This window comes from Oikopleura dioica, chromosome 1, assembly GCF_907165135.1.
Source record: "Oikopleura dioica chromosome 1, OKI2018_I68_1.0, whole genome shotgun sequence".
Taxonomy (NCBI): domain Eukaryota; kingdom Metazoa; phylum Chordata; class Appendicularia; order Copelata; family Oikopleuridae; genus Oikopleura; species Oikopleura dioica.
This window is the reverse complement of record NC_137291.1, coordinates 8,415,830-8,441,001: the sequence shown is the minus strand read 5'-3', so window position 1 is coordinate 8,441,001 and position 25,172 is coordinate 8,415,830. Positions and strand designations below refer to the sequence as shown.

The following is a 25,172-nucleotide window of genomic DNA, read 5'->3' as shown; positions in this document are numbered from 1 at the left end:
GCGGCGCTTTATAGCGCAATCACGTTTTTCACAGGCGCTCGAGCAATCGAGGTGGGAAAGCTGTGGATTGAAGATCTATACGAGTCAATCCAGGGTAACGCCATTGTGATGCCGATTAGGGAAAGCAAGACGAATGTCTTCAAAAACATCCCAGAACGCCTGACGATGTTCTTCCCAAGCAACTGCCCGATTAACTTCAAGGCTCTGTTATACGAAATCCTGGGTGCGAGGGAGGAAGGGAAAGTCTTCCTCCACTGCAGAAACCGTCGCATTTTGTGCTACCATTACAGCCGGGCTTCGAAAGAACTCGGCTGGGCCAGAGTCCCCTCTGGACACTCAGGCAGAACATCTGCTATCACAATGGGCATTGCAGCGGGCATCCCCAAGCTAGACCTGGAAATTATGTACAGATGGGCCCCGGACTCAAGGATGTTCCATCGTTACAGAGCCCTAAACATGGAAGAATCAGAAATCGGAGCCCCGGCGCTGGTAGCTAAAGCTCTGGTAGACTCACTGTACAACGGCCCGCAGGGAACTGCCCCTCCAGCTCTGTCTGCAGTGAAAACTGACTTTGTTTCCCCCGAAGTGGGATCAAGAGTTCTCTCTGATGCTAACTGGTACGCCAGAACTGTAAAAGAGTTGCACTCTAATCATGTGGCGCAGCAGGGTATCCCGCTAGCTAATGCACCTAAGCAAAGGAAGGGTCTCCCCAACCGTCCTAATTCCTCTGTAGAGAGCGCTAACCCGACTGGAGTATCCTCTAGTCAAGATCATATGGCTCCTCCCACAGAGTTTCAATCAACCGTCTCTATCCAGGACCATACGACGGTGCTCACAACTCTTCAGACGGCTCAACCGCCCTCTTCATTGCCGAATCGGGTAGGGAAACCTTCGCCGATGGAGACAGCCAAAGTCTCAATAGTAAGCAACCAGCAGTGTACCTGTTGCGCTAAATGCCGCGCTCTGAGGGAAACCTCAGTTGCCTCACAATCGATGGAGTCGCCAACTCCAACTAACTCCGAACGAAGAGTCTTACCAGACTTCATCAAACGACGGATGGCCTATCTCAACGACGATCCCTTTTCGAGGTACTTGAGAAGCCTAGCGAGCCCTATGCCCCTTACTCCATTCTTTCAGTGAGTCTAGCGGCTAGAGTCAAGTGCTGAGGATGAACCAACTTTCCGACGCAGCTCCTTTTTCTATGACTGACTGCAACCTTGCTGTCTCTGTCCTGCCATCCAGTTTTATTCAGAATATACTTTTTGTATTGCTATTTGACTGACCAGGTCCGCCAGTGTGCTAACACGGGACCAGCTTTTGTTTTATGCATGCTCCTTGCAGGATTCATCCTTTTTATCTGCAGCAAGCTTAAACGCCCCAATTCGTGTACAGTATATCGCCGAAATAACCAAGCAGACCTTTTTCTTTTTTTGACCTAGCAGGTTATATGAGTGAGGTGGTTTATCTAGGTTTGATCGCGTGTTAATGCGCAGCTCTACTCGAATATCTTGTTCATGTATGCTAGTGTAAACCAGCGAAAGCGTAGTTGGTGTAAACCAGCGCATGGAAAAGATCCCCTCCCGCTCTGATAACTTCAGAGTTGGGCTGCTAGCATGTAGAGCCTAGTCTCCGTGCCAAGTCCGCCCGTGGAAACAAGGAAGGATACCGGTAATTCCGACTTCATTCCATCTTTTCCCGGCCGGCCGACAACTGAGTACGATGTATCAATAAGTGATAGAAGTAGTGAAGTCTTGCGCTTATATTTGCATCTATTGATTTTTCGTCTTTTATGATTAGACCTGACCAAAAATCTGGGTGACCAAATGTTGCAAGCCTCGTTGTTGTTGAGATCCTGGGAAGGTGACGCTTAGTGCGCGACACCCATGTTTTGCAGTTTTGTCTCTAGAATTGTTGTGCCCGTGGGCGCGGCGCGAGTCGAAAATCTCATTCGCGTAAAAAGCACGCTCGGTGAGGCCGATTTCTCGGATTTATCCGATACGACCACCGTAGCTTAGCTTTTTAATTTTATTTTATTCTAGCGACCCCTCCCTCCGTCCCCCAGGGCGTTCTGTCCCGGGTGTGTCATGGGGGTGACCCCGAGTCAGATTCCAGTCCGACCTCCCTGGTCCTGCAAACCAGTATCTCTTTCACCGGTGGTTAGGTCTGCTTCCTGCCACATACGGTACCCGTACATATCATAGAAGACGTTACGCTTGCGCTTATATTTGCATCTATTGATTTTTCGTCTTTTATGATTACATCGGACTTGTAATTTTGAGGGTCAAAAATGACGAATAAATCGAAGATGTCGACGTTTTCTTCAGGTTTATTTCCCATAAACGTCGGGACGAAGATAATGTCGCGATTTGGGTAGACTTCTGCCAAACGAGACTTTATTTTTGAGGTAACGGAATGGAAGAGTTCTTGCTCGTCGGGATTTAAAGGACTTTTAGAGAACTCAAAATGAGATATTCTTATATGAAATCTCAAATTGTAATCACATAATTTGAGAGACTTTCCTTCGCTGTCCAAAGCTCCCATCCGTTTTATAAACAATCTTTCCCCAATCAACCGACGAATTAGTGATAATATACTCTGCCAAATCCGGCATTCTGTAGGGACACTCCATTTCACTCTTCGAGATGGAGAAATGATACAATTCATAGGAATAGAAGCCAGCAAGAGCGCTGAGAATAAATCTGCCGCTCCAATCGCGCAGCTTCGTCCCGGGCTTGATCGAAGAACTACCCGAGGAACTGGCGAGCCGAATCGAGTGCCGTAATTTTCCTGGAATGGAAAAACGCATTCTAGGGACGCATCAACTCAGTTTCATGAATTCAACTTTTTGTCAGGATGGAAACTGGTAAATGTTTATTTGCAAAAGTAAGTGAGGAAATCAAGCAGTGTCAAATTATTTAGAATCTATACGGATCTCCAGCGATTCTCCCAACAACTCCAAGGGTTCGCGTTATCTTCAAATTCGCGGCCATTTTGACCGTCAACCTCGCCGTATTTCTAGCATCGTCGATTCCCGAATGATGCTTTCCTTCCCAGTCCATTTTCAAAACTTTGAAGAGCTTTCGAAGCACGGGAATATGCCCCATTTTCTTCTTTACTGATTGTAAGTAGACTCGGGAAACAGAACGCAGATCGACCCAAGATTTGAGGATTTCAGGAATTTCGATCTTTTTGCGTTTCGTTTCGTTTAAAAGTTGAGTTGAAATGTCCCAGTCTGTCCAGGTGCAGATACAGCAGATTCTTTTCGTAGAATCTTTGTTTACTTTTACATCTGAATATACTTTTAGCATTTTCGATGTATTTTTCATTACCTTTCGGTGTGTAGAAATACAAATCATGTTCCCTTTGAACATCTCTTGCCCAAAGAGCAAAGTCTACCATTACTTCTTGCAGCGACTTTTCAACTGACAAATCTTTTTTTTCCAAATGTGTGAGTTTCTTGCAGAAATCCGTGAGTTCTGGATGTTCTGTTGGGCGAACGAATTCATGAAATTCGGCCACGTTTTCTCCAGTTGATAAGTTTACGAGAACAGCGGGGAATTCTGTGATTTCTGACAAGAAATTTGGTGCAAAAAAAGTTCATGCTAAAGAAAAATTCATTAACTTGTAAAATATTGCACCAAAACCTTCCATCCTTTCGGAGGAATATCTCCCGGACCATAACACGATGCTTCAAAGTCAATAACCAGCGCAAAATCGAATCCCATTCTTTCTTCTTATTTTCCAGAATTTGAATTGTAAAGCGATTAGTTCATTCTTCCATATTTTTTTCTTTCTTTCTCTCAAAAAGTGGTTCGATCTGGAGAAAATTCTGGCCCAATCAACGCTCTGCGATTTTGCGCGAAATTCAATTGAATTTTTATTCCCGTGAAACTTGAAGGTTGTGAATTTATTTTTATTTTGAAGCTTTTTCAAAGAGATAGTGTTTCAGCGATGAAGTTTTTGTATTTTGGCAGTTTCTTGAGTCTAAAATAAGTTTTATTTATTTCAATAAAATTTTTATTCTTACCTCACTAAGTTCTCTTCTGAAAGAACGATTTCTTTCGATATCTTCGCTATCGAATCCACAATCGAGTCCATCGGTGCACAGGCGATTTCTTCCATGATTTCGTCGTTCCATTCTCTTGGAATTTTCTCAGCAAGAGTCCAACTTGCGAGGCAAAATTCAAGAGCGCTTCCATATTTCTTTTCCTTCAACATTCTGCTGACAATGCTGACAATTTGATTCTGAATATAACCGCGTAAATTTAGGGCTTTATTTTGAAGAGATTCTGTAATTATTGTTGACTCTGATCAAATAGGGATCTAACGGTGTCTTTGTTGATTTCCTGAAACAACAAAAGAACTCCCAAAAATAAAAATATTTAGAAATTCAAACTCACATTGAGCTTAACCAAAAAAGGCCGGAGCTTCGTAAATTTCATCGGACTTCGCAGCGGGCAATCAGAAAGTCTGTTGATGCTTCTCTTCTTTGCCTGGGCCTCTTTGAGCTTCTTGAAGACCTTCGTGATGCTCTCCAAGTCGTCGGCAAGGGTCCGTTCTTTAGGAGCTTCTTTTGTCGGAGACTTTTGAACGTCGACTTTTGGAATCTCTTTCGAGTTTGCCACTGAAATCGTTTGTGGCAGCGATTCTGTTTTGAGGATTTTCGATGGAGTGGAAGAGGGGAACAGAGCATCTTCAGAGTTTTCTTCTGGTAATAGGAAAAGTCTTTCAAGAGTTTCGAAAAGCCCTTCGTCTATCAGAAACATGCGAAAAGGGCATGCTAAACTCGTACGATTATGAAACCCGCACCTTCGCTTCAATTTGTTTTTACGCTCCGTTGAAAGCACCTACAATTTCAATTTAGTACCATAATATCACGTCGATTTACAACTTGTAACACAAGTAAACGTACCAGTGGTGCATGTTTCTTTTGTGGAGTAATAATCCCTTCTGACAAGTATCCAGAATCGTCATTATGCTGCTGAACATCATCTCTCATTTTTGCAAATGCAGGTTTTCGCTGGTTTTCGCGCAAACTCTCGCCACCCTGTTTATAACATGAATCGAACAAAAACTAAGAAAATAATATTTTCGGTGTTCGTTTTTTGAGAGATAGAGATTCCGCGCTAGTTGCTCCCGCCAGCAGTAGTAGCTCAAGATTGACATTAGGGTGGTCGAGGGCACCAAGCCAGTCAAACATGAGTAGCTCGCGCGGAATTTCACAAACGAAGGATTTTTTTTTATCTTTTGTGTAACGTGACTTCCTTTCTCACGGCTGCGCACGAACATGTGACGGACGATAGATTGAGATTGGGGATCCTGGGGTAGATGTCTTTCAAAATCAATAATTTGCAATAAAAGCATTTTTTATTTGATTACAAATAGCAAATATGGCTACTTCTACGGCATTTTGCCTTTGAAATTAGTGTTATAACTTTTCACAAAAGGAATCTGTCCAAATAAGGATAGAACTGTTTTAATGAGATAATTTTAGACGTGGAAGCCCTAGCTATTTGAAATAAATGTTCTTGTCGTAGTAAGCGCGCTCGCGCGTCTTGGCGCTGGATAATCCGGGCAGCGCCAATCGCGCAGAGCGGCGCAGGCCGAAATTCCAAATTTAAAACTGACAAAAGAAAAGAGAATCGAAAGCGCGCTCGTTTTTCGGTGACCTTCACGATTTTGGGCCTTTTACGACTATGACTAGGGATGTGAAAGGATCGCATCGTTAATTTTGCTTGAGACTTTGTTCTTCAAGAACTGAATAGTTTGTTGAATGTTAATTCGCATCCTTGAAATTGAGTGAGCAAGGATCATCGCTCAAGCTCATCGACACGCAGAAATTAGAAGCGTCACTTGAAAGTTGGTAACAACAAGCAAGTGCTTTGTCAAGCAATTTTCAGGGGAAACGGAGGACATCCGCGATGATATCGATCGACTTGAGGAGAACATACGCTCCTACGAGACGGCATATTTAGGAACGAGTACTTTAGTAGCATCGCATTTGTTATTTAATTAATCTTGATAATCAGCTCGTTCGTAAGAGGAAAGCCTCCCATATGGAAACTGCGTTACGGGTAAGCTTCAACGCTTGTTTGTGAAATTTGACATTTCAACAATGAAGGCTACAATCTCGAGAAGCTACAACGTTTTGCCCGAGACAGCGAAGAAAGGAAGCTTCAAAAAGCCAAACACATCAAAAGAGGTCCCTCTCTCACATCGTCAATCAAGCTCACTTTAGTAGACATGCGAATTTTCTCAAGAAGTGCTGCGAGAAAGCCTCAAAATTAAAGAAATTGATTTTTCATGAAATGTTAACAGAACCCCCGAAGAGAAGAAGTCGACCATAGACCCCAATAATGAATAAGTTTAAAATATGAACTTATAAATAGATTTTTATTAATATTGCTGACAAATAATTTACTGATATTTCACAAATAAAAAAGCTGAAGAAAGACTTGATATGAATAAATGTGAAGAAAAAGCAGAGTATGATAGGAGCATGCATATAGTAATCTTATATGCACATTAATACGAGTTGACGTATCGAGGAAGATATGTACAGTAATACGTTGAATACCGATTATCGAGAAAATATCATCTCGCGTATTGAGAGAGGCTTTCAGAGTCTATCTATTGCTCGTACTGAATGATTCATTAAGTACGCTTATACGAATGTTATGGCAAATTGGTGAACTGATAAAGTATACAAGTTTTAATACTGTCAAGATAAGTATTGTCCCTTTGTTTAGATTAGTTGTTCAATAGAGTAATAGCACGCTGGTTAGCAGCCTTGATACGGTCGTTGTTGTTGTGCACCTTCGCGTTGAGCCTTTCCACAGTAACGTTTTGCGAGTTGATTTCGTTGTTCATATCCAAGGCCATATGTTTCAGGTTGTTGATGCATGATGAAACCTAAATATTGATATATAAAGGCGACCTGGATCGTTTTCCTTGTTCAACGAAAAACATAACGTCCGCTTGTGTGTTTAGATACTGTAATTGAATTGTACCTCGGGTGACTGTTGAAATCGATCCCCTTTTATATTGACATGAGCGCGCTAATGAAACTGTTGCCGCGCTGACATGCGAGAAAGCTCACTGTCAAGCATGCATCAAAAATTACATGAAAACTCACTGAGTTCAGGAAGAATTCTGCATATTCTGAAACTAACCTGTCCGAGATTTTCCTCCATCTCATCTTCGCGTGCATCATTGGTGACTCTCTTTATCATCGGTCCGCCGATTGTTACCTAAATAATAAATTAAGCGACACAAGGATGAGTGCGACGTGCTCCTTTCACTTCTTCTGACGGAACCCGCCGAATTATTAATGCTAGTGTCATCTCTGCGTTCGCCAAGGTGTATAGCGATAATTTGGCAAATGTTAAAACTTTAGTATCCTTATACTTGTACGTCGAAATAAAGTTGACTTACCGCATTTCTGTCATCAGCAACATTCATCGGCTGACTGGAAACAACCTTCCCGTCCTGATTCTTCTTCCAGATCCTTTTGTATTCGTCGTCTTTTGGAGGTGTTTTCCCCTTTATTAATAATAAATTAGTAAGTCGAAAGAGTTCGAATTCTGACCTTTTGCCAAGGACACGCACATAGACCGCAACATTTCTCCAGACCAGCCAGGTTCTTTTCTGCATCGCGCATGTCTTTATTTACCGTATTCATAGCTAGAAAGAGCATTTAGAAAAGACGGATAATGAGGAGTTCAAAGTGCGGTTTCATGAAATCAGGCTAATCGAGATTTTGGGAGACAGTAAAGGCCTTACTGTAAGATTTCCAGCATTATTCACTTACCATCTTCTATACGTTCCAGTTGTTCGCCCTGCTCATCAAGTGCTACCAGAGTTCTGATGCCATAATCCTGACATTCTTCCATTTGAGCCACCATTCTCCTGGTTGCGTCCAAGGACTCATCCGTGAGCTTTAATTGAATATTGAAAGAGTTACCATTGAAAAATATTGAATTACTCCATGAATTTTTAATCGAAAACTATTTTGAAGGTCGGTTCAACATATGGTTGAGCAATATGAATGTTTTATGGTCTTATTTTGAATGGATTAAAGAACTTTGTTGAAATTTTTTGGTTGATAAAAAAATCTTTCGTCGTACTATCATTCGATTTGAATAAAGATTTTGAAGAAAATCTGGGTAAAATTCTTTAAAAAATCAAACCTGGTTAGCTCGCATAGTCATAGCTTCTTGATCGGACGTCATCTTTTCAAAAGATTGTCTTATGTTCTAGTGCGAGTGGTCCTCGTTGATTTCTTCTCTCCCCTTGGATTTCCTTCGAAATATATAGATCTCTCTGTCTGCCTTTAGTTACTGTAGTGTTGTGATGCAAATACAGTTCGAGTGTTTCGTAGATGATTTCCTTGAGTCTTTCCTTTTTCTGAATCTGTCTCTTGGCAATGCAGGCGGCGCCCTCAGGCGAGTCTCCCTTCGTCAATAATACACACACACGCAAAGGATGACGATTTTGTTGAAAATCGATACCTAAACACTTATTCCAAATTTAATTTTGACAATTCATGTAAATTTATCGACTCCCTTTCTGGTCAATATATTCAAACTTCGATAAATAGTTTACAGCTTCCAATATGGACCCTATTATATGGGTCAGAATGTACAACCCACGGGATCATGCTAGGATAAACTGCCAGGTTTTGTAGGGTGAAAGGCGACTTCTATCTTGACCCTCATTTTGATATAAAAATTCCGGCCAAAAATATCTGATCGTTATTAAGTTCTTGTTCGACACATCGAAAACTTACGATTCGCAACTGACATTCGGAAGTCAGTAAAGGCTATCAATCGACTTGAACCCAAGCCTTTGTTTTATTTTAATTTGATTAAAGCCGATCCCCTGGGTCTCGTCACAAACGTTGTCATCAATAGGGACAGTTTTATCAAATGGTCAATCTTATAATTGGAATATTGACGGAAAATATTGATCCTGACAGTAAGACCAAGGGTGATCCTGGCTAGACTAGTATTCATTTGGAATGAACTCGACCTGCTGCTGAATAAAACTGCATCAACTTGGTCATGAATTCTTTATCATCTACTCCTGCATAAACGAATCAAAGAGGAAGTTATTGGGCAAATCATTTATTTGATAAATTTAAAGTAGTATGCAGAGACCCTTCGATGAACACAGTAGTTACGATAATGATTTAGCCACGGTTTTGAATCACTGTTAAATATGCAGATATTTTCAGATGTACAAATGAGTAAACCCCATTCTAGCCATCACGCCGTGAGGAACGTCCAAGGGTTGAGATGCTTCCCATCGCGGATAGGCGATCACACAAATATTGTTTGTTTAACTGGTAGTAGTTTAAGGCAAGTTGATAAAAGAGGCAAAACTTTTAGTTTAGTTTCAAGTTAATCGAGCAGATGCTCAGGTTGTTGGCCTTCATTAAAGCGATCCATCATCTTTCGGTAGACCCGTTCCATCGAACTTGCGTAGTCTTTCACAGAGAAAAGTCGTGAACTCATACGGAAATTATATAATCTCGAACTAAAGAGAATGTTAGGAAATAAATAATTCCCTGGGATCTTACCGAATAGATCTTCTGTAGTCTACATCGTTTCCGAGTCTGATAGCGATAGATTCATATGAAGAGTAATCATCCGCAATGAGCTCACTGAGGCCGAGAGTCTTCATCTGACTGGAAGCAACACGGGAAGCGAACGATTCAAGCGGGAGCGTGACCATCGGGCAGCCTGCCCACAAGACGTCCATACCAGTTGTGTGTCCGTTGCCTAAATTAATAACTAGCGTCAGGTTAGGCGAGATAAACTTACAGAGAGGAGTGTCAAGACAGACGTCTGCGAGTTGGCCTCGCCTAACGTGCTCTTCTTTAGCGGCGACGGGGGAGAAAATTATCCTCTCTTTAGGAATATTGTGATGGCTAAAATTTAAAATTGAATAATTTAACGCGATGTGGGTGGTCTTACCGCCAGCACCAATCATGTACGTAACGCTCTCCAAGAGCGGGGAATCGGAGAAGCCAAATAACGGCATCGGGAACTTTTTTGAGAATATTACACCAAGCACTCATCGTGTTCGGGTCAAGCTTGTAGAGTTGGTTGAAGTTGCAGTAAACAATGGCATCGTCTGGAAGTCCGTATTGTCTTCTACTTGTGTACACAGCATTGAGGACTTTTGCTTCGCCTTGCGAAGCTTGGGGCTCAAATGCACCGAGATTTAGTCCGTTGACTATTTTGATGTCGCCGATTTGAAGACATTGTTGCCCTTTGATGACCATGTTTTGAAGAGCTATCGATGTGTCGTGATTTTCATCCAGAGCAGCGTATTCGGCTAACTCATTAGAAACGTAGTTCAGCGCGTCATCCTCGCTTTTGTAGTTTTCTTCCATTTGAAGGCACATGCAGCCCATCAGCTGGGCAAGGGTCTCGGGATCTTGGTAGTTAATCATCGCGGTAGTTGAGCGGCCATTAGAGAGAAGAATCTTTCGTTCCATGTGGGCAAACATCTGTGCGTGATCGCCAATAAAAAATGTTCGGTCCATATAAGCGAGTTTTTCTGAGTACTGCTCAACCAACGAGACGGGTGAGGTTTGGTCATCGGTGAGAATGTAGTCCATGAAGTCAGCGCCAGAAGTTCCTGGATAACCGAGCCACATCACCTGAATGGGCGCTGGTCGGAGAGCGAAAATTTCGTTTCGCGCTCCCTTAGTGTATCCGTTCATGTTCAGCAGAATGTCGATTCCATCTGCTTTGATTTTGTCCGCCGCCTGGGCGGTGTCAATGTACTGTGAAAGATCTGTGAAATGTTCTGCTTCGGAGCTGATCTTCTTGAAGTATGTAGTGCCGTCGTCGGGTGTCAATGCATAGCAGAAGACTTCTACATTGTTACTGTCATGCATACCCGGAATGGACTGCATAAGATGCGCGGTGGGATGATTGCCAAAGTCAGATGAGACGTAACCAATTTTTATTCTCCTGTTGCCGAGTCGAGGGGCGAATTTGGTTGGAGGGCGCTGGTACAATGCGACCTTGTCTTTACAGTATTGAGCGTGCTTGCCAGCGATCGCCTTTCGTTGATGATGAGACAGAGGGTAAAGCATGGAGTGATGTGGGTGGACAGACGGAAGACGTGCCTTTTTCAACTGCTCGTCGACAATTTCAACGATCTTGACGTTGCGTGAATTGAAATCGTTCCAATCGCAAATGTACTGGTGACAATGAGCGCGAGCACAAAATGCTTCGGGGAAGTTGGGTCGAATGCGCAGCGCAAAATCGAAGTACTGAATAGCTTCGGCGGTGTTACCACAATCTTTGTGAAGTGATGCAAGATTGGAAAATGCGTCGGCGAAGTTAGGATTGATTGAAATGGCTGATTGGTAGCACTGGATCGCTTCTTGATTCCGAGCCATTTCCTTATATGTGTTGCCCATGTTCGAATAGGCATCAGCAAACTGAAACAAAGTTAGCCACATAAATAAATAAAATGGTGGAAACGCAAAAATATCAACTAACCTGAGGGAAAATCCTAATAGCCTGTTTGTAATGCTCGATTGCTTCATGATGTCGACCTTGCTGCTGAAGAATGCTCGCAAGATTGGAATGAGCAGCTGGGAAATCTGGTTTGGCCTTGAGTGCGCGTTGGTATAGCTCCATCGCCTCGTGAATTCTGTTTTGTTCTCGTTTGATATTCGCCAAATTGTTGAGCGAGTCAGCATGTTCTGGGTGGAGCTTCAAAGCTTGTTCGTAGCAGCTTTCGGCTTCGGAGACCAAAAGGCGGTCTTTCAGTGCATTAGCAAGGTTGCAATATGCGTCTGGGAAGTTTGGCTGGAAAGAAAGGCTTGTTTCTACACGAGGATTTCGAAGGATTTACCTGAAGCCTGATGGCTATTCTGTAAGTTTCAATCGCAAGATCAAGTCTACTTTGTTCGTAGTAGACTGACGCAAGGTTCCCATGAACAACAGCGTGTTGGTGATTGAGAGCTAGAGCTCGTTGATATGCATTGACTGCTCTGTCAAAGATTCGAGCTTCTTTGAACATGTTTCCAAGGTTGATAAACGCATCCAAGAACGTAGAGTCGAGTTTGACTGCCTTTTCAAAGTTGTGAATTGCTAACCAAATGTCGCCGCGCTGGTTGTAAACGCAGCCCAAGTTACTGTAAGCAACTGCGAAGTTTGGATTACACTGGATAGCTTTCTGGTAGCATTCCTAAGAAAACATTGTTAGGGCTGAGCGTGAGAAATGACTAAAACGGATGAGGAGCGCCTGCAAGTCCAACTGAAAGCGTCAGTGGCATATGCGCGACAAAACTCCCCGTGCACATCCGTGTGAGTTCGCATGATAATGTCGCGCTGTGAGCTGGTTCTTCCCGAGGGCCTGTGCGCGGCCGACGTTACCCCTTAATCCTTATTCTTTGCGGAAATTTGTGATGTCCTAAAGTTATTAATTCGCAATTATGGCGCTGGATTTCGCTATTTTGATTCTTGCATATCGTTTGGTTGGCTTATTTCTGAAAATTGAAAGCGGTTCCTAGACTAGCCCGACCCAGTTTTATGTACCACTTGTGGTAAATCGTCGTGTCCCTAGTCGTTGCTGCTTCTTGGCATTTGGCTTCGTCGACCTATGAAGCGCGGAAAAGATCACCAACAGAAATGCCGATGGTGATAGTTCAGTTCCTCAACTTCAAAAATAGAATAGAGAAGATGTTGTTGCGGGATGGAGACAAAGCTAACTCCTGTTAGGGCGATGTCAAAAGCTGACATGTGAGATGACATGTGGCGTGACATGTAGATCGCCTGAGCAAGAGGCAACTCGGTGAGAAGGGCGGTTACTCTGGGATTAAGAGAATTGCCTTTTGAAATCGAAAACGGCAAAAGATGAAAATATGCTGGCCGAGCACGGAATGGTCCAAATGGAGAAGTATTTTGCCGTCGACGAGCTAAGTGGTTGACCCTGAGAGTAATGTTTTTAGAGAGACAAAAGATGATCTGGATGAATGAATAAATATTTTTATAAAAATTTAACTGCCTTGTTTAGAAAACTAAACAAGCAATAACTTTCTTGTATATGATTTGATGACGATAAAACGCGAAATTTATCACCAGATTCTCTTCGTCCTCTAAATTTTTGTAGCACTGTTGAATTACCCGTAGGGCTAACCGGGTAGCGAGTGTGAGGAAAGATACTTGGCCATTTGAAAAACTAGAACACCTAGTCAATCCTAATCGCCGATTATGCGCACTTCACAAGCCACATGTCCCACGTCTCTCACTGCGAGAGAGACGCGTGTTGCGGACGACTTGGAAGGAATTGGACACACTCTCCTTCAGTGCTTCAATTGAACCCTGCTGCGGCTGGGAAATTGGCCATCAAGAGAGTGCTTTAGTCGCGTCTAAGCGGCTGTCCGCAGACGCTCTGTGTGTCCCGATAAACGCGCACACGCCTCAGGGCAAACTGAACAACGCCTGCGGATAGCTAGGTTAATAACCCTTAACCTTAAAACTCTGCCGGGGATAGGCGGAAGAGACCGCTCCGTGCATCGAGCCAGCGGGATTACCGAAGGCCTTGTTGCTAAAATAATCAAGATTCCTAAAGTGGCCACTTGAGTTATGTTTCTGCTTACGCCCTGAGTAGCCAACATCATCCACTATCGGCTCATGCAAATAGCTCTCTCAGGCGTGGAATAGCTTTCATGATAATTGAGGAGTGTTAAGCCGCACAGAGAGAGAACACGCGCATTACGGCCGATAGAGATTGGGTAGGGTGGGTACGGGAGATGTAATTTGCGGACGGGTACGTACTTCGGCCTCCTCAAGTCGCCCTAAGGACTTGAAGATGTTCCCGAGGTCCGAACGGACCCCATACAAATTTGGGTTTATCTGCAGGGCTTCCATGTGAGCTTTAATCGCGCCTTCGTAGTCCTGGATCGAGGTCAGAGCAGCAGCCAAGTTCACATAGCTAGAGATTAATGATTAATTGCGAAGTGAAATCAAGCAAGAATGTTCTTGCTTTCCGAAAACAGATGGGTACTCATAAGCTTGGGAATATTTCTTAATTGCGAAACTTAACCGAGGTTAAAAGCAACCGCGGCCTCACGCCCCTAGGCGATGGCAGCCATCTAAAGTTTCCCGATAAGCTTGGGTCTAGTACAGCCGCCCTGTTGTGCTGAGCTTACCCGTCTATGAAGTCAGGTTTGAGGCTAACTGCATATTTGTAGAATTCTAGCGCTTGTTGGACATCGCCTTGTTCTTTGTGAACATTGCCCAAATTACTATAGGCTTCGGCAAGGGTGGGGTTGACTCTTATCGCCTCGCGGGAAAAGTAGGCCGAATCGTCAAGCAACCGCTTTTGGAAATAAATCGAACTCAGCAGAAGCAGCACAGCGGGTGATTGAGGGTCTGTTTGATACACCTAAACAAGGCTTGAAAGGAAAGATGAGAGGAAAGATAGTACCTGTCTGCAGTGAATTTCAGCGCTAACATAGTCGCAGTTTTGATACTCCCGGTGGGCTTGCTCTAACAGTTGTTCGCGAGCTGATTTGTTTGGGTTGTGTGTTTTGTTCTTGTTGAAATTGAATTGATATGAGGACTGGAAAGGCTTTTTATGAGAACTCTGATATCTGTAGTCAATAATTGACATCATTTTTTGACTTGAAAAAAGTGGTCTTTCACGCTAACACTATTATCTAGTCTAGAGAAAAACACCCTTTTGGGTCCGGTTGTTGAGTTGATATTATTATTTTAAAAAGCCTGCCTGTAATCCATGCGTCTGATGAGATACAATCTGCACCCCTGCAGTCATTTTCTGCTTCTTGTTTCCGAAATTTTGCGAAATCGAGGGGTGCTTTTCGTCAAAATTCCGCTTTTCGGGCTTTTTCTTCTTGTCCACAGCCACGATTGCGGAGAAGCAACTCTCTGATTTTTAATCTCCGACTTTTATATTACTCTCGGTTCTTTCTCTTTCTATTTATCCGAGTCGGATTTATCGACGGTAAATTGCGACTGAACTGGCGCCTCAAGCGCCCCAGGGGAAAACGCGTAGGTGGCCAAAAATATCAGGAGCTACCACACCGCGAAGCTCAGTGTGGTGGAATAAGCTAATGACGTGCCAGGTTTGGTTCGATCGCGACTCGCGAGACATTTTGACTCGCTGACGGGAATTGAGGAGATTCTGCACTTCCGGAATTCGAATTACAGTTACTTTTGCTTGCTCTATCGTTGACTGATAACAGTAATCAATGCTCGATTCCCTGCAGTTTCTCTCATTAATCTGCACTAGACCCGGCAACCTTGTCTAAAACCTGAGTCAGGGTCTTGAAAATATCAAATTGAAAGAGCCTTTCTTTAAATTCTTTCAATTTGAAAGTTTCAAGACCCTGACACAGGTTTTATACACAGGCTGCCGAGCCCAGAATCTGCATATCATATGCAGCATATGCTTCTCAATTTTCATTTATAATGCAGTTGTTACTAACAACTTGTTAGTGCTGCAAGATCTTTGGCATCAGTAATCAATATTTCATACTTTACTGATACTGTGATGAAAAGATTGGAGGAGGATTGACTCAATCATGTTCATTCAAAAGGCGTTCAGGAAAGAACAGAGCGTCAGGAAAAGAATAGAGCAGTCAGAATAATAATAGTCCTAAAAAGAGAGTCTTGCCGGAACAGTCCGGCGGAACTAGCTTCAGTCTTTTTCGAGAATTTGAACCGTTCAGTCGAACTTTCGTTTGAAGCCGCCGGATCCACGGCCGCCTCCTCGTCCTCCGCCGCGGCCACCACCTCGGCCGCCGCCACGACCTCCAAATCCTCCTCGGCCGCCTCCACGGCCACCAAATCCTCCTCGGCCGCCTCCACGGCCACCAAAACCTCCGCGTCCTCCTCGACCACCACGGCCGCCTCGACCACCTCCGCGACTAAAATGAAAGTTTATTAAAAATTCGAGCGAAGCGAATCGTCGATTAAAAGTTCAAGGCTCGCCACAGAATCCCACTCCAGATTCTGGACTCCAGATGAGTAGATTTTCCTTGTAGAAGATAGAAAGGGGTTGAAAGAAAACTGCTACGTACCCAGCTGGTTTAGCCACCTTTCCGGCTGGCTTCTTGGGCTGTGGGAGGAATCTGCTGAGAGGGAGAAGCTTGGCAGGGTCGCAGAAGAATTTCTTGTCCTTGGCAAACGATTCTGCCTTCATGTTGTTGTCTAACTAGAGGTTGCGGGTAAAGAGGGGAATGAGGATTTCAGAAAATACCTTGACAGAGAGGAAGAAGTCGGTGATGGGGCCAAAGATTTCGTCGACTTTGCCGATTTTCTCTTTGTTTTCGAGATAGACGGGCGAGTTGAAATATGGGATCTTCTCGTTCGTGCATTTCACAACGAGGTCGTCCTAACAATTAATCAAAGCCGAAAGGATTTCGCTGCTGTACCTGGCAGGTGTGTGAAACTGTTCCAAGTTCGAGGACAGACTCCGGAGGGCCCTGATCTTCGTATCTTTTGAAACCTCCGCCGCCGCCTCCACGGCCTCGTCCTCTGCCACCGCCGCGTCCACCTCGGCCTCCACCGAATCCCATATTTTTATTTCTGAAAAGAATCGTTTAAACCACGAATTGGTGTATTCAGAAAGACACATATATTCACTCGTAACGAGTGACTCGTTACTTATTATCGACATCTGATATAAATAAGAAAGGAGCAAAACTTGGGAACACTATTGAAGTAAGAGATAATTTTTGAACTTCATTTTATGTCCTTGAAAATAAAAAATGTGGTGTCTTAGGAACTGAACAGAGATCATAAACACAGAAGCAAAGAATTCCTCTTTTAAATCCATTTCAGAAGGAAATTTGATTATAGAAAAATATTAATTTAGACATTTTCAATTACGAGGCAGCTTTAGATAACTCAATTGTTTTCTCATTTCATTATCGAAAATTCTCAGTAGAAGTCGGTCAAGTTTACGAAAAAGACATTTTGAAGAAATTAATATTTTTCCTTCGCGTGATGACGCTTTTTTCTCAAGTGAGTCAGAAATAGTGACTCAGCGCTCGTGGGAGCCCGTGAGCCAGGGAAAGAAAGGCTTATCCGGGCAAGAAAATGAATCACAATCAGAACGGAAGATATAAAAGCTACTTTTTCATTCGCTCAACTTTTCATTCTCAAAACAAACTTATAAGAAATGACGCTTTACCCAAATTTGGCAGAGGAAGTTCCCATCCCTCCTGCAGGAAGAACGAGTAGCCAGAGGAATGAAACAGATGAATCCGATGATGTTACTATAGGTTAGCTAGCGAATAACTGACTCGGTATTGACGAGAATATTAGTTCTTCAAATACCAGCTGGTTCGGTGGAAGTCACTTTCGTCCGCTCAAATGCTCCGATTTCAACTGATTTTCCAACGATTTCCATCGAGGATTCTTCTCGTGGCCCTCTTCTGAAATTCGGGAGCTATGAACTGCTCCTCGATCAAAAGTAAATTCATCCATTCTTTTCCATCAATTACAGTTTTCAGCATCTTCGTGCTCCACTACGACTTGGAAATGTTCTGTATCGGCGGCCGACAAGGCCCAATCGATGGAACCGACTATCATTTGTTATTGAAGCTCATTAACCCGACGGAAGATTTGATTGTCTCTACTACTTGCATATTCATGAACAATGCACGCTACAAATGCTTGTTCTCCGAGGAGCAAATTGGTACTCAAGCCCAAGAAGCTGCCGACATTGGGGATAAAGTTTCGGCTGGGATTTTATATGCTGCGGATGGTCTCAGGTACTAATAATCTGGGCTCGACCACCAGTGTTGAAATCCTGAGTCAGGATCTGAATGATATTTGATGAAAAGCCGCGTATTGATTTTTTAAAAGAAGTCGCGAAGCGTCTTCGGAGGAATTTAAAAATATATCGAAATAGCAATTTTGCGAAGCCGCTCTGCCACCCTTACTTAGATTTTGCATTTAGTAAAGGAATTGCTTGGGCAGGAGATAAGTCGAAATCTCTGATGGAAGGAAAGGCCCAAAAATACGTGGAAACTACTCCTGCTCTTTCCGACCCAAAAGAAATTTCCCCTGGTTGGAAAAAGACGGCCGAAGTCGCTTCAGTTTCGACAAAATACGTGGCAAAAGGAACGGGCTACCTGGCAAGTGCCATTGGCCAAGTAGCGACGTATGCTGGAGGAAAGATTGCCGACAAAGTTCAGGAGAAGTACGGACAAAAGGATGGAAACGGAGAAACCAGCAGCACATGGAGAAACACGACTAAGATTCTCGGTGGCGCTTTGGCTGGATATGGAAAAGTTTGGGAAGCGTTGGAGCACAGTGGAAAAAAGATAGCCGTCGCGTCGCGAGATACAACGGCAAAAGTCGTCACTCACCGAAGCGGAGAAGCGGCGGGAGAAGTGACTTACAACTCGATGAATGTTGGAGTGAACTTGACAAAAACCTTCTTCCATATTGAAGATATGGGTATGAAGAAAATTTGCAAAACGGTGGGAAAATCCGCGGCAAAGAATTATCTTCAAAAGCATCTCGATGCGAAGCGAATTAGGGATCAACAAGTCGGAACGCAAGGCAATCAACCGATGGCGATCATGCAATAATACCTTTTTTCTTTCTTTCTTCGTTCTAAATCAAAACTCGTGTTCAAAATATGCCTTTATACCTATTTTCTGAAAAAAAACTTTTTATCGTTCTAAATATACCTTTTGTTTAAAATTAACAAACTTCAAATTGATCACTATGTCTTGAAATCAGGTGAAGCAAACACAATTTTGAGAAATTTCTCTAGAACGCACTTGGCAGTCAATATTTGCTTTTTCCGCCCCACAATCTATCGTTTCAGTTTCAGTTCGTTTCTTCTGATCTTGAAGAAAGCTCATATTCAAAGGCCATGGATAAAGTGGTCGATGTTTTATCGGAAGTTCGGGCGAAACTGCCAAGAGCCCTTACTGAGATTCAAGTTCCCTCTTACAGAGACATTCCTAAAAAGCTCAAGGAAGCTCCTCTCTGGGTCAAGGTAAGCGAAAAAGGGGATTCAAAGAAAGATTATTGCTTCTGTTAGATATCCCTCGGAACATCTGCTGTGTCTTACTGTTACATTCGATACAAATGGACGGCAATGAACGACTGGGGAGTTCCCGTCTTGACCCCTTCGCTCCTCACATTTGGAACAGCGGGCCACTACGCCGTCGACAACGGTTTCAACGAACTGGCTGACAAAGAGCTCAAGGACAAGAATCGTAAAACCGTCGGTTACTATCGACTTACGTCTCCTGTCATTTTCACTGTTGATCACGAACTCATCAATGCTGTTTTTACGACACACTTTGGTTCATTCTCTGCCAGACAACCTGACATGGGATCTTTTGGCGTCGGAAAAGGTTTGCTTTCTCTGCTTGCTAGAATTTCACCCTTTTTTAGAGCTCAAACACACTTTGGATATTCTGACTTGTCCGGTCCAATGGAGACGAGTTCGCCAATCCATTTCGCCAAGTTTCTCAAACGTCCAGCTTGAGAAAATGATGTCAGTAACCAAAGCTCGTCTCGATATCCTTTGTGATCAGATCAGAAATCTTAATGGAGAAAAAATCAATGTCAAAGGAGTGACCGGCAAATATACTATGGATGGTTTTCTCGCTGGAGCAATGGGTGTTGATTTGGAACTTGAAGATCTTCGAGACTTCACAAAGTCGAAAGAGTACATGTATTTTCATGAAATCTTTAACCCAGGCGCGCAAATTTTCTTGACTGTTTTTATTCCTGGATTCGGGGATCTTTTGGACAGTCTTGAGATCCCGATCTATGCCACTGAAGCTGTCAGGTAAATAGTTTTTAACCATCTTGATTCAAAGCAAAATTTAGGTGGTTCACTGGCTATTGCAAGGCCATGCTCAACGCTGATACTCCCCAGACAGACCGTCGAAACTTCTTGGAAATCTTCAAGAAATTGAAGATCACTGACGAAGAAGCAAAGGCGGCGACAAAGGTTGTTTTAATCAGATGATCAGCAGTCTATAACTTTTCTAGGGACTCACACACGATGAAATTATCAGTCAAATCTTCGTTCTCTTTGCTGCCGGATTCGAAACAACCGCTACGCTGCTTCAATTCGCGATTTACGAAATCTGCAAAAACGCTGATCTCCAAGAACGACTGGTCGAAGAGATCAGTGGGGTCGGCGAAGATTATAGCAATTTTAACTCGAAGAAACTCCCGCTTCTCTGCGCTACACTCAACGAAACTTTGCGTCTCTATGCACCCGCTGGGGTTCATCTTCGATACTGCAACAATGATGTGGTTATCAACGGAATCCCCTTCTCAAAGGGCAGCAATGTAGAAGTACCAGTCGATGCCTTGCACGAGAACACAGAATACTGGGGAGCCGATGCCTGCGATTTCAATCCCGATCGCTGGATATCGAACCCTGACTACGAAAAAGCTCCCTTTTTCCTGCCCTTTGGAGCTGGGCCAAGAAACTGTGTTGGAATGCGATTTGCCAATATGCAAGGTAACTTCTAAACTTTTTCTTTAATCTAATACAAATATTCAAGCGCGCCTTGGATTGATGCGAATTCTCAAGACATTCAAGCTGGAATTCCCTAAAGATTTTGTCCCTGACGTCAAACGAACTCGGCTCACTACGTTCCTCCTTGCTCCAAGCAAGGACATCGATGTTTGCTTCCTCCCTCGCGAGTACATTAACTAGTGTTACGTCTTCTCCATCCAGCTCTTTCTCTTTCCCTTGCTTCAGTTCAATCAGTACCTTCAATTCAAACATTCATAATTCACCTCATTTTAGTGCAAATATAATTCGTTCAAAAATAGCACAAGGAGATGCGTTATTCTCATTTGAAAACGCGTTTTCCGCTTCAAACTAAAATATCAAAAATTGTTTATTTGAAGAATTTATGATAGAAGCAGGCGGTATTCGTAAAGTTGCTTGTTGAATCGCTTCTTTATGTAGTTGTATAGTTCCATTTCAAGCTTCATTTTATTCGTTGATAATAGGTGCTGTCTCATTTCATCGCTAGAAAGCATATCTAATTGAGCTTGTTAACATTCAGATGACTTACCTTATCGGCTCTTTATACGTGGTCTTTGAATAATTTCGTATCCACTTTGAGGCTTTGTTGAAATCAGCCGCTCCTTCGAAGATACGAGGAATCATGATCTCCGCCAGCTCTAGGAATTTCGTGTAGTTCTCCAGAGTACCGACAACCAAATAATGCTTTCTGATGTTATGAATCGCCCTTTCTAGCGCTTCTCGTGTCGGTTTCAGACAAACAGGATCTCTCCCACAAAAGTACGGAACATAGCTCCAATCTCCCCCGTTTTTGCAAACGATTCTGAAGTATTTGTCCGGATGATCATCGGCTTCTTCGAGGCATTTATTTATCGATAATATATTCGTTCTATCTTTCGTCTTGTCATGTTGAAATCCGACTTGTCGGTAGTAGAACTTGGAGACGAATCGGTCGATCGGATGGCGGACAACGTTGATGAAGGTCAAGTTTAGCGACTTGGGAAAGTCGAAATAATAGAAATGGCGGGTGTAGACGAATGCTTTCTCGGGCTTTGCATTTAGGGCATTATTTCAACTTTCGTTTTAGTTTTAGCCGCTCCTTTATACGGATTTTCTGCTTGAAAGTCTGAAAATTTCTGAATCAACCGTTTTTCTTCGTTGTCGTCAATGATCTTTGAATCGTTTTTCTCGTAGTGAAACCATTCTTGGAATCTTGTCACGCTTCGAAACGTGTAAAAAGACAGTTGTAAAAATAAGCTTCTCTTGAAAAATTGAAGCGTCAAACGCTCTCTAAGCGGATCCTGTGATTGTTCTCTGATAAGCCAGCGAGTACTAATCGGGTTGAGGATGAACCACATTTGGCCACGCGGTTATAGACGACGTATTTCGCCTCAGTCGGATTACTTTTTATCGCTTTTTCGTCTTTCTCAGAATATATCGGTTCAAGAGCTACAAAAATAAGCTCTAAAAGAGTTAGAAAGAAATTGATTTCTTACGCTCTTGGTGCAATATTTGTGGCGAACTCTGTTGCTTATTTTCCTTTTTGTAATTCGTTCTTGATGAAGTACTACTTTCGTAAAAAGTCAAAATTGCTATCAAGGCAAAAAGAACCACGGAGAGCTTCGAGCTCGCTAGAATTTTACCCATCTTCCCGCTCAAGTCTCTCATTTTTGAATTATTTCTTCTTCAATGATCTTGACAAAACATCAACAAAATTGAGTCGTTTCAATAAGCTATGCTTGAACCAACTAATTGAAAAAAGCTTACTCGTATACTTTTCAATGACTACAAGAATTTCATTTCTAAACGGCGCGGAGATCTGACCCTGGAGGAGATTTGGCTAATCTACCCCCCAGCTCAAATATCGGCATCAGATAAACATAAACCGATAATATGAATCAACTCGTTTTGCTCTATTTGCGCTCTGAAGTCGGCACTCAATTAATGCTCCTGTACTTTGTTGGCTCAGACCAAAAATCAAACTTTTTTTTAATAAGACTTTATTCACAAAGATAAAGGATGGGGCCCAACCAGGTTTTGAAAAGGAAGAGGTTCACATTACATAAGTTTTTACACAGAGAATAAAGAGTGTTGCGTAAAGTTATTAATAAAAATAGCAAGTGGTAAATATACTGCATAATCATATTCTTTTTATGAGAATGCATTTGTCAAGAAAGTAAAAATAAGGATAGGAAGGAGCTGTACAGAGTTAAGAAAGCTTCGGATAATGGCATAGGTTGACCTTGGTCAAAGCGCTTTAGCAGCTTCCGATCGAGGAGACGAAGTCATTTCGGCAACACTCTTGAATGTCCGAATCGTAGATTTTACCTCCGCAACACTGTTTGCCAGATCCGTCAGCGTTGAATTTGTATGGAAGTCTAAATATATCAATAAATTCTTTAGTTACGTTTCGTTATATATGCTATGAAAATATAAAGGCGAAAATAGAATTGTTACCTGTCCATTCCAGTTCCACAGCACTGAACTTTGACGTCGTTACCGCCTGGTCCTGGCAGACTTCGAAGGCATTTAGATCGGGAGTCAAATCCACCGTAGAAGGCGTGATGAGCGGCGTTCCATCCATCCTCGCTTTCGGAAGCAGGGACAAGTCGGGTGGCGAGAGCCTTGTCGCATTCGCAGATTTGTCGTCGGCAGGTTCCTTCTCTGTCCACTTTAAAGAGGTTAGAAAGGAAAAACTTCGTGGTTCGTATTAATCAGAAATAAGTACGTACTGCATTTGATGTAAGCCTCGCCAGTGACAGAATCGTAGGCTCCTTTGTGTCTGTAACCAGTTTCCTCAGGGACACATTCCTGACCGAAATCCTTCTTAGCGCATTTGTAGCACTCTTTTTGTTGTTTGCAAGTCCTGAATCAATGAGAAAAAAGTTGAGCCTAATGATACTTACTTGTCGACATTATCTTGTGGAGCACCGATTCCTTGTCGCATCGGGTAGTCGCCCATCTGGAAACACCAACATCCATAGACCCAATATTTGGTGATGTTATTACTGGAAGTGTCCATGAAAGTCATCATCTTCTCGAGATTCTTGTACTTTCGTTCCATTGCTGGTCCCATTCGTGCAATATCCTAGATGCAAAGTAATAATTAGACCGACAATCTATGATTTTCTATAATTTTTAAGCATAAAGAGCACTTACGGGTGCGATCATTGGGTCATCAAGAGCAGAAACTGGGGCTGCTCGTCCTCTGGCAGCAAATGCTGGGTAATCTGCTTCGTACTCCGGAAGAGGAGACTGTCGTCGAGCTATCAATTTAGTTAATAATCATCACAAGCATTATTTCTAGCATCATTTTAAAGACTAAATCATGATGGAACTTACATCGGCCAGCAGCAGCAAGTGACAAGAGGGCAAAAGTCAACATTTTATTCTTTTATTCAAAATTCTTTTTTATTCTCTTTCTCTTCTCCCGAAGTGGTTGAAAAAGATACTGATGGGTATTTTTAGCAAAGCCCAGTTTATATACTTCGGTGCTGATTGTCAAGAGAATTGCAGACGGCGGCAGGTGGCGGTAAAATTGCCGGAGAGGTCCGGGCGGTGGAGCTCGTCTTGAAAATGGATACCCCGCGAATTATCCTCCAGCGAGTTGCAACCAAAAGTGAAGTTGGTTACTTGACTGATGAAATTGAAGTTAGAAACTGGACTTTGCGTAGCTCACCGTGGATATTTATTTTCCAGGGATATTGCCGCAACGGAGATATTTCGTTGAAGAATATGGATCGAGTTTAACGAAGCGTGTTTCTCAAGATCATATTCAAAGTTGACATCGATTTAGCTACAAAACTTTGCTCTTTTGACAAAGTTGGAAAAGTCGCCAAGGAAAGGTAAAAACCTGAGTTGGCATATTCACACGTTCAGAAGGACTTAAAAAATAATCCAACAGCAAATCTCTTTAGGAAAATCAGATCTTAAAAGTTAAGCCACCCGCATTGTCGTTTTTTCATGCTGACGAAAGCAAAATATCATATCCGGATCGGACTTAAAATATTTTCTCTTCAAGGTCATCCGGTTTTCTGCAATTTCTTTGCCGAAGCTTCTGCCAGCTTCAGATTAGGTTTCCTGTTGGATGAGTTTCTTGAAGACGGATATCCGACGCCAAATCCGAAACTATCGTGGTGCACCCTGCTTCTTATGAGTTGATCTTTTGAGGAGCTGAGAAACGGAACATTCCAGCTCGTAAGACGCTATGGATAGAATTTCTTGGAAAGCAAGATAATTTGATTGAAGTCACTTCTGTTTCTGACTGAAATTCAGAGATCAGCCTCTAATTTCGCTACTGCAAGCGTAGCTTACTAAGCACATGTGTGGACGTTCATATGAACGGGTGGGGAGGTGTTCTAAGTAAGATAAACGTGATCAGCTTCTTTCGTTATCGGTTTAACAGATCAACTTGAGCTTGCATTAACCATGTTTTTGACGACTCATCTTCTATTCTCTAAAATCTCAAGATCAAAATTACCTTTTTAAACATATTCAGCGCAGTGCTCATAAATCAATCGCACTGTTACCCTGTGATTGTGTTCGAATGCCAGCAAGTTTCAATTAAAAGTATAGTCGTCACAGTCTCCTGAATATGGGAACACGGACTCGGATAAATCAAACTGGAATGCGAGTACATTGGATCAAACGCT

General features: G+C 42.8%; 9 protein-coding genes across 9 annotated transcripts in view; 2 read left to right on the top strand and 7 right to left on the bottom strand.

The window, feature by feature from the left end:
- The window catches only part of LOC145712369 (cytochrome P450 3A9-like), a 64,691-nt gene extending 43,879 nt beyond the window's left edge, over window positions 1–20,812 (top strand). Inside the window, exons 2-7 of the mRNA XM_081790061.1 lie at window positions 18,841–19,014; window positions 19,060–19,378; window positions 19,419–19,818; window positions 19,860–19,983; window positions 20,025–20,505; window positions 20,549–20,812. Of these exons, the coding sequence (XP_081646187.1) occupies window positions 18,889–19,014; window positions 19,060–19,378; window positions 19,419–19,818; window positions 19,860–19,983; window positions 20,025–20,505; window positions 20,549–20,703 (1,605 nt within the window). The 5' untranslated portion in view covers window positions 18,841–18,888 and the 3' untranslated portion in view covers window positions 20,704–20,812. The remainder of the gene's footprint in view (window positions 1–18,840; window positions 19,015–19,059; window positions 19,379–19,418; window positions 19,819–19,859; window positions 19,984–20,024; window positions 20,506–20,548) is intronic.
- LOC145712384 (ERI1 exoribonuclease 2-like) lies at window positions 2,836–3,835 on the bottom strand. The gene is made up of 3 exons (XM_081790082.1): window positions 3,645–3,835; window positions 3,330–3,569; window positions 2,836–3,289 (listed from the first exon to the last, which is right to left on the bottom strand). Exons 1-3 carry the CDS (start codon window positions 3,649–3,651, stop codon window positions 2,916–2,918), a joined length of 621 nt encoding a protein of 206 aa, XP_081646208.1. The 5' UTR covers window positions 3,652–3,835; the 3' UTR covers window positions 2,836–2,915.
- On the bottom strand, window positions 3,903–5,206 carry LOC145712381 (uncharacterized). The gene is made up of 5 exons (XM_081790079.1): window positions 4,913–5,206; window positions 4,810–4,847; window positions 4,401–4,725; window positions 4,028–4,245; window positions 3,903–3,984 (listed from the first exon to the last, which is right to left on the bottom strand). Exons 1-5 carry the CDS (start codon window positions 4,997–4,999, stop codon window positions 3,930–3,932), a joined length of 723 nt encoding a protein of 240 aa, XP_081646205.1. The 5' UTR covers window positions 5,000–5,206; the 3' UTR covers window positions 3,903–3,929.
- LOC145711569 (synaptosomal-associated protein 25-like) lies at window positions 6,390–8,414 on the bottom strand. The gene is made up of 6 exons (XM_081789264.1): window positions 8,190–8,414; window positions 7,811–7,937; window positions 7,589–7,683; window positions 7,435–7,542; window positions 7,173–7,250; window positions 6,390–6,912 (listed from the first exon to the last, which is right to left on the bottom strand). The coding sequence occupies exons 1-6, from the start codon at window positions 8,229–8,231 to the stop codon at window positions 6,751–6,753; spliced, it is 612 nt and encodes a 203-aa protein (XP_081645390.1). The 5' UTR covers window positions 8,232–8,414; the 3' UTR covers window positions 6,390–6,750.
- Window positions 9,121–15,000, bottom strand: LOC145712363 (UDP-N-acetylglucosamine--peptide N-acetylglucosaminyltransferase 110 kDa subunit-like). Its single transcript, XM_081790053.1, has 10 exons — window positions 14,761–15,000; window positions 14,461–14,595; window positions 14,183–14,418; window positions 13,809–13,965; window positions 11,881–12,216; window positions 11,523–11,834; window positions 9,978–11,461; window positions 9,825–9,931; window positions 9,581–9,782; window positions 9,121–9,537 (listed from the first exon to the last, which is right to left on the bottom strand). Exons 1-10 carry the CDS (start codon window positions 14,806–14,808, stop codon window positions 9,402–9,404), a joined length of 3,153 nt encoding a protein of 1,050 aa, XP_081646179.1. The 5' UTR covers window positions 14,809–15,000; the 3' UTR covers window positions 9,121–9,401.
- Window positions 15,561–16,588, bottom strand: LOC145712390 (H/ACA ribonucleoprotein complex subunit 1-like). Its single transcript, XM_081790087.1, has 4 exons — window positions 16,430–16,588; window positions 16,255–16,389; window positions 16,076–16,209; window positions 15,561–15,922 (listed from the first exon to the last, which is right to left on the bottom strand). The coding sequence occupies exons 1-4, from the start codon at window positions 16,571–16,573 to the stop codon at window positions 15,721–15,723; spliced, it is 615 nt and encodes a 204-aa protein (XP_081646213.1). The 5' UTR covers window positions 16,574–16,588; the 3' UTR covers window positions 15,561–15,720.
- Window positions 17,062–18,773, top strand: LOC145712376 (spartin-like). Its single transcript, XM_081790073.1, has 4 exons — window positions 17,062–17,281; window positions 17,325–17,472; window positions 17,513–17,773; window positions 17,962–18,773. Exons 1-4 carry the CDS (start codon window positions 17,179–17,181, stop codon window positions 18,596–18,598), a joined length of 1,149 nt encoding a protein of 382 aa, XP_081646199.1. The 5' UTR covers window positions 17,062–17,178; the 3' UTR covers window positions 18,599–18,773.
- Window positions 20,813–20,878: 66 nt separating the features above from the next.
- Window positions 20,879–22,167, bottom strand: LOC145711948 (uronyl 2-sulfotransferase-like). The gene is made up of 4 exons (XM_081789637.1): window positions 22,017–22,167; window positions 21,854–21,969; window positions 21,071–21,570; window positions 20,879–21,024 (listed from the first exon to the last, which is right to left on the bottom strand). Exons 1-4 carry the CDS (start codon window positions 22,165–22,167, stop codon window positions 20,904–20,906), a joined length of 888 nt encoding a protein of 295 aa, XP_081645763.1. The 3' UTR covers window positions 20,879–20,903.
- Window positions 22,168–22,503: 336 nt separating this feature from the next.
- On the bottom strand, window positions 22,504–23,970 carry LOC145712380 (uncharacterized). The gene is made up of 6 exons (XM_081790078.1): window positions 23,863–23,970; window positions 23,680–23,786; window positions 23,427–23,608; window positions 23,253–23,386; window positions 22,978–23,191; window positions 22,504–22,898 (listed from the first exon to the last, which is right to left on the bottom strand). Exons 1-6 carry the CDS (start codon window positions 23,903–23,905, stop codon window positions 22,778–22,780), a joined length of 801 nt encoding a protein of 266 aa, XP_081646204.1. The 5' UTR covers window positions 23,906–23,970; the 3' UTR covers window positions 22,504–22,777.
- Window positions 23,971–25,172: the final 1,202 nt, after the last annotated feature.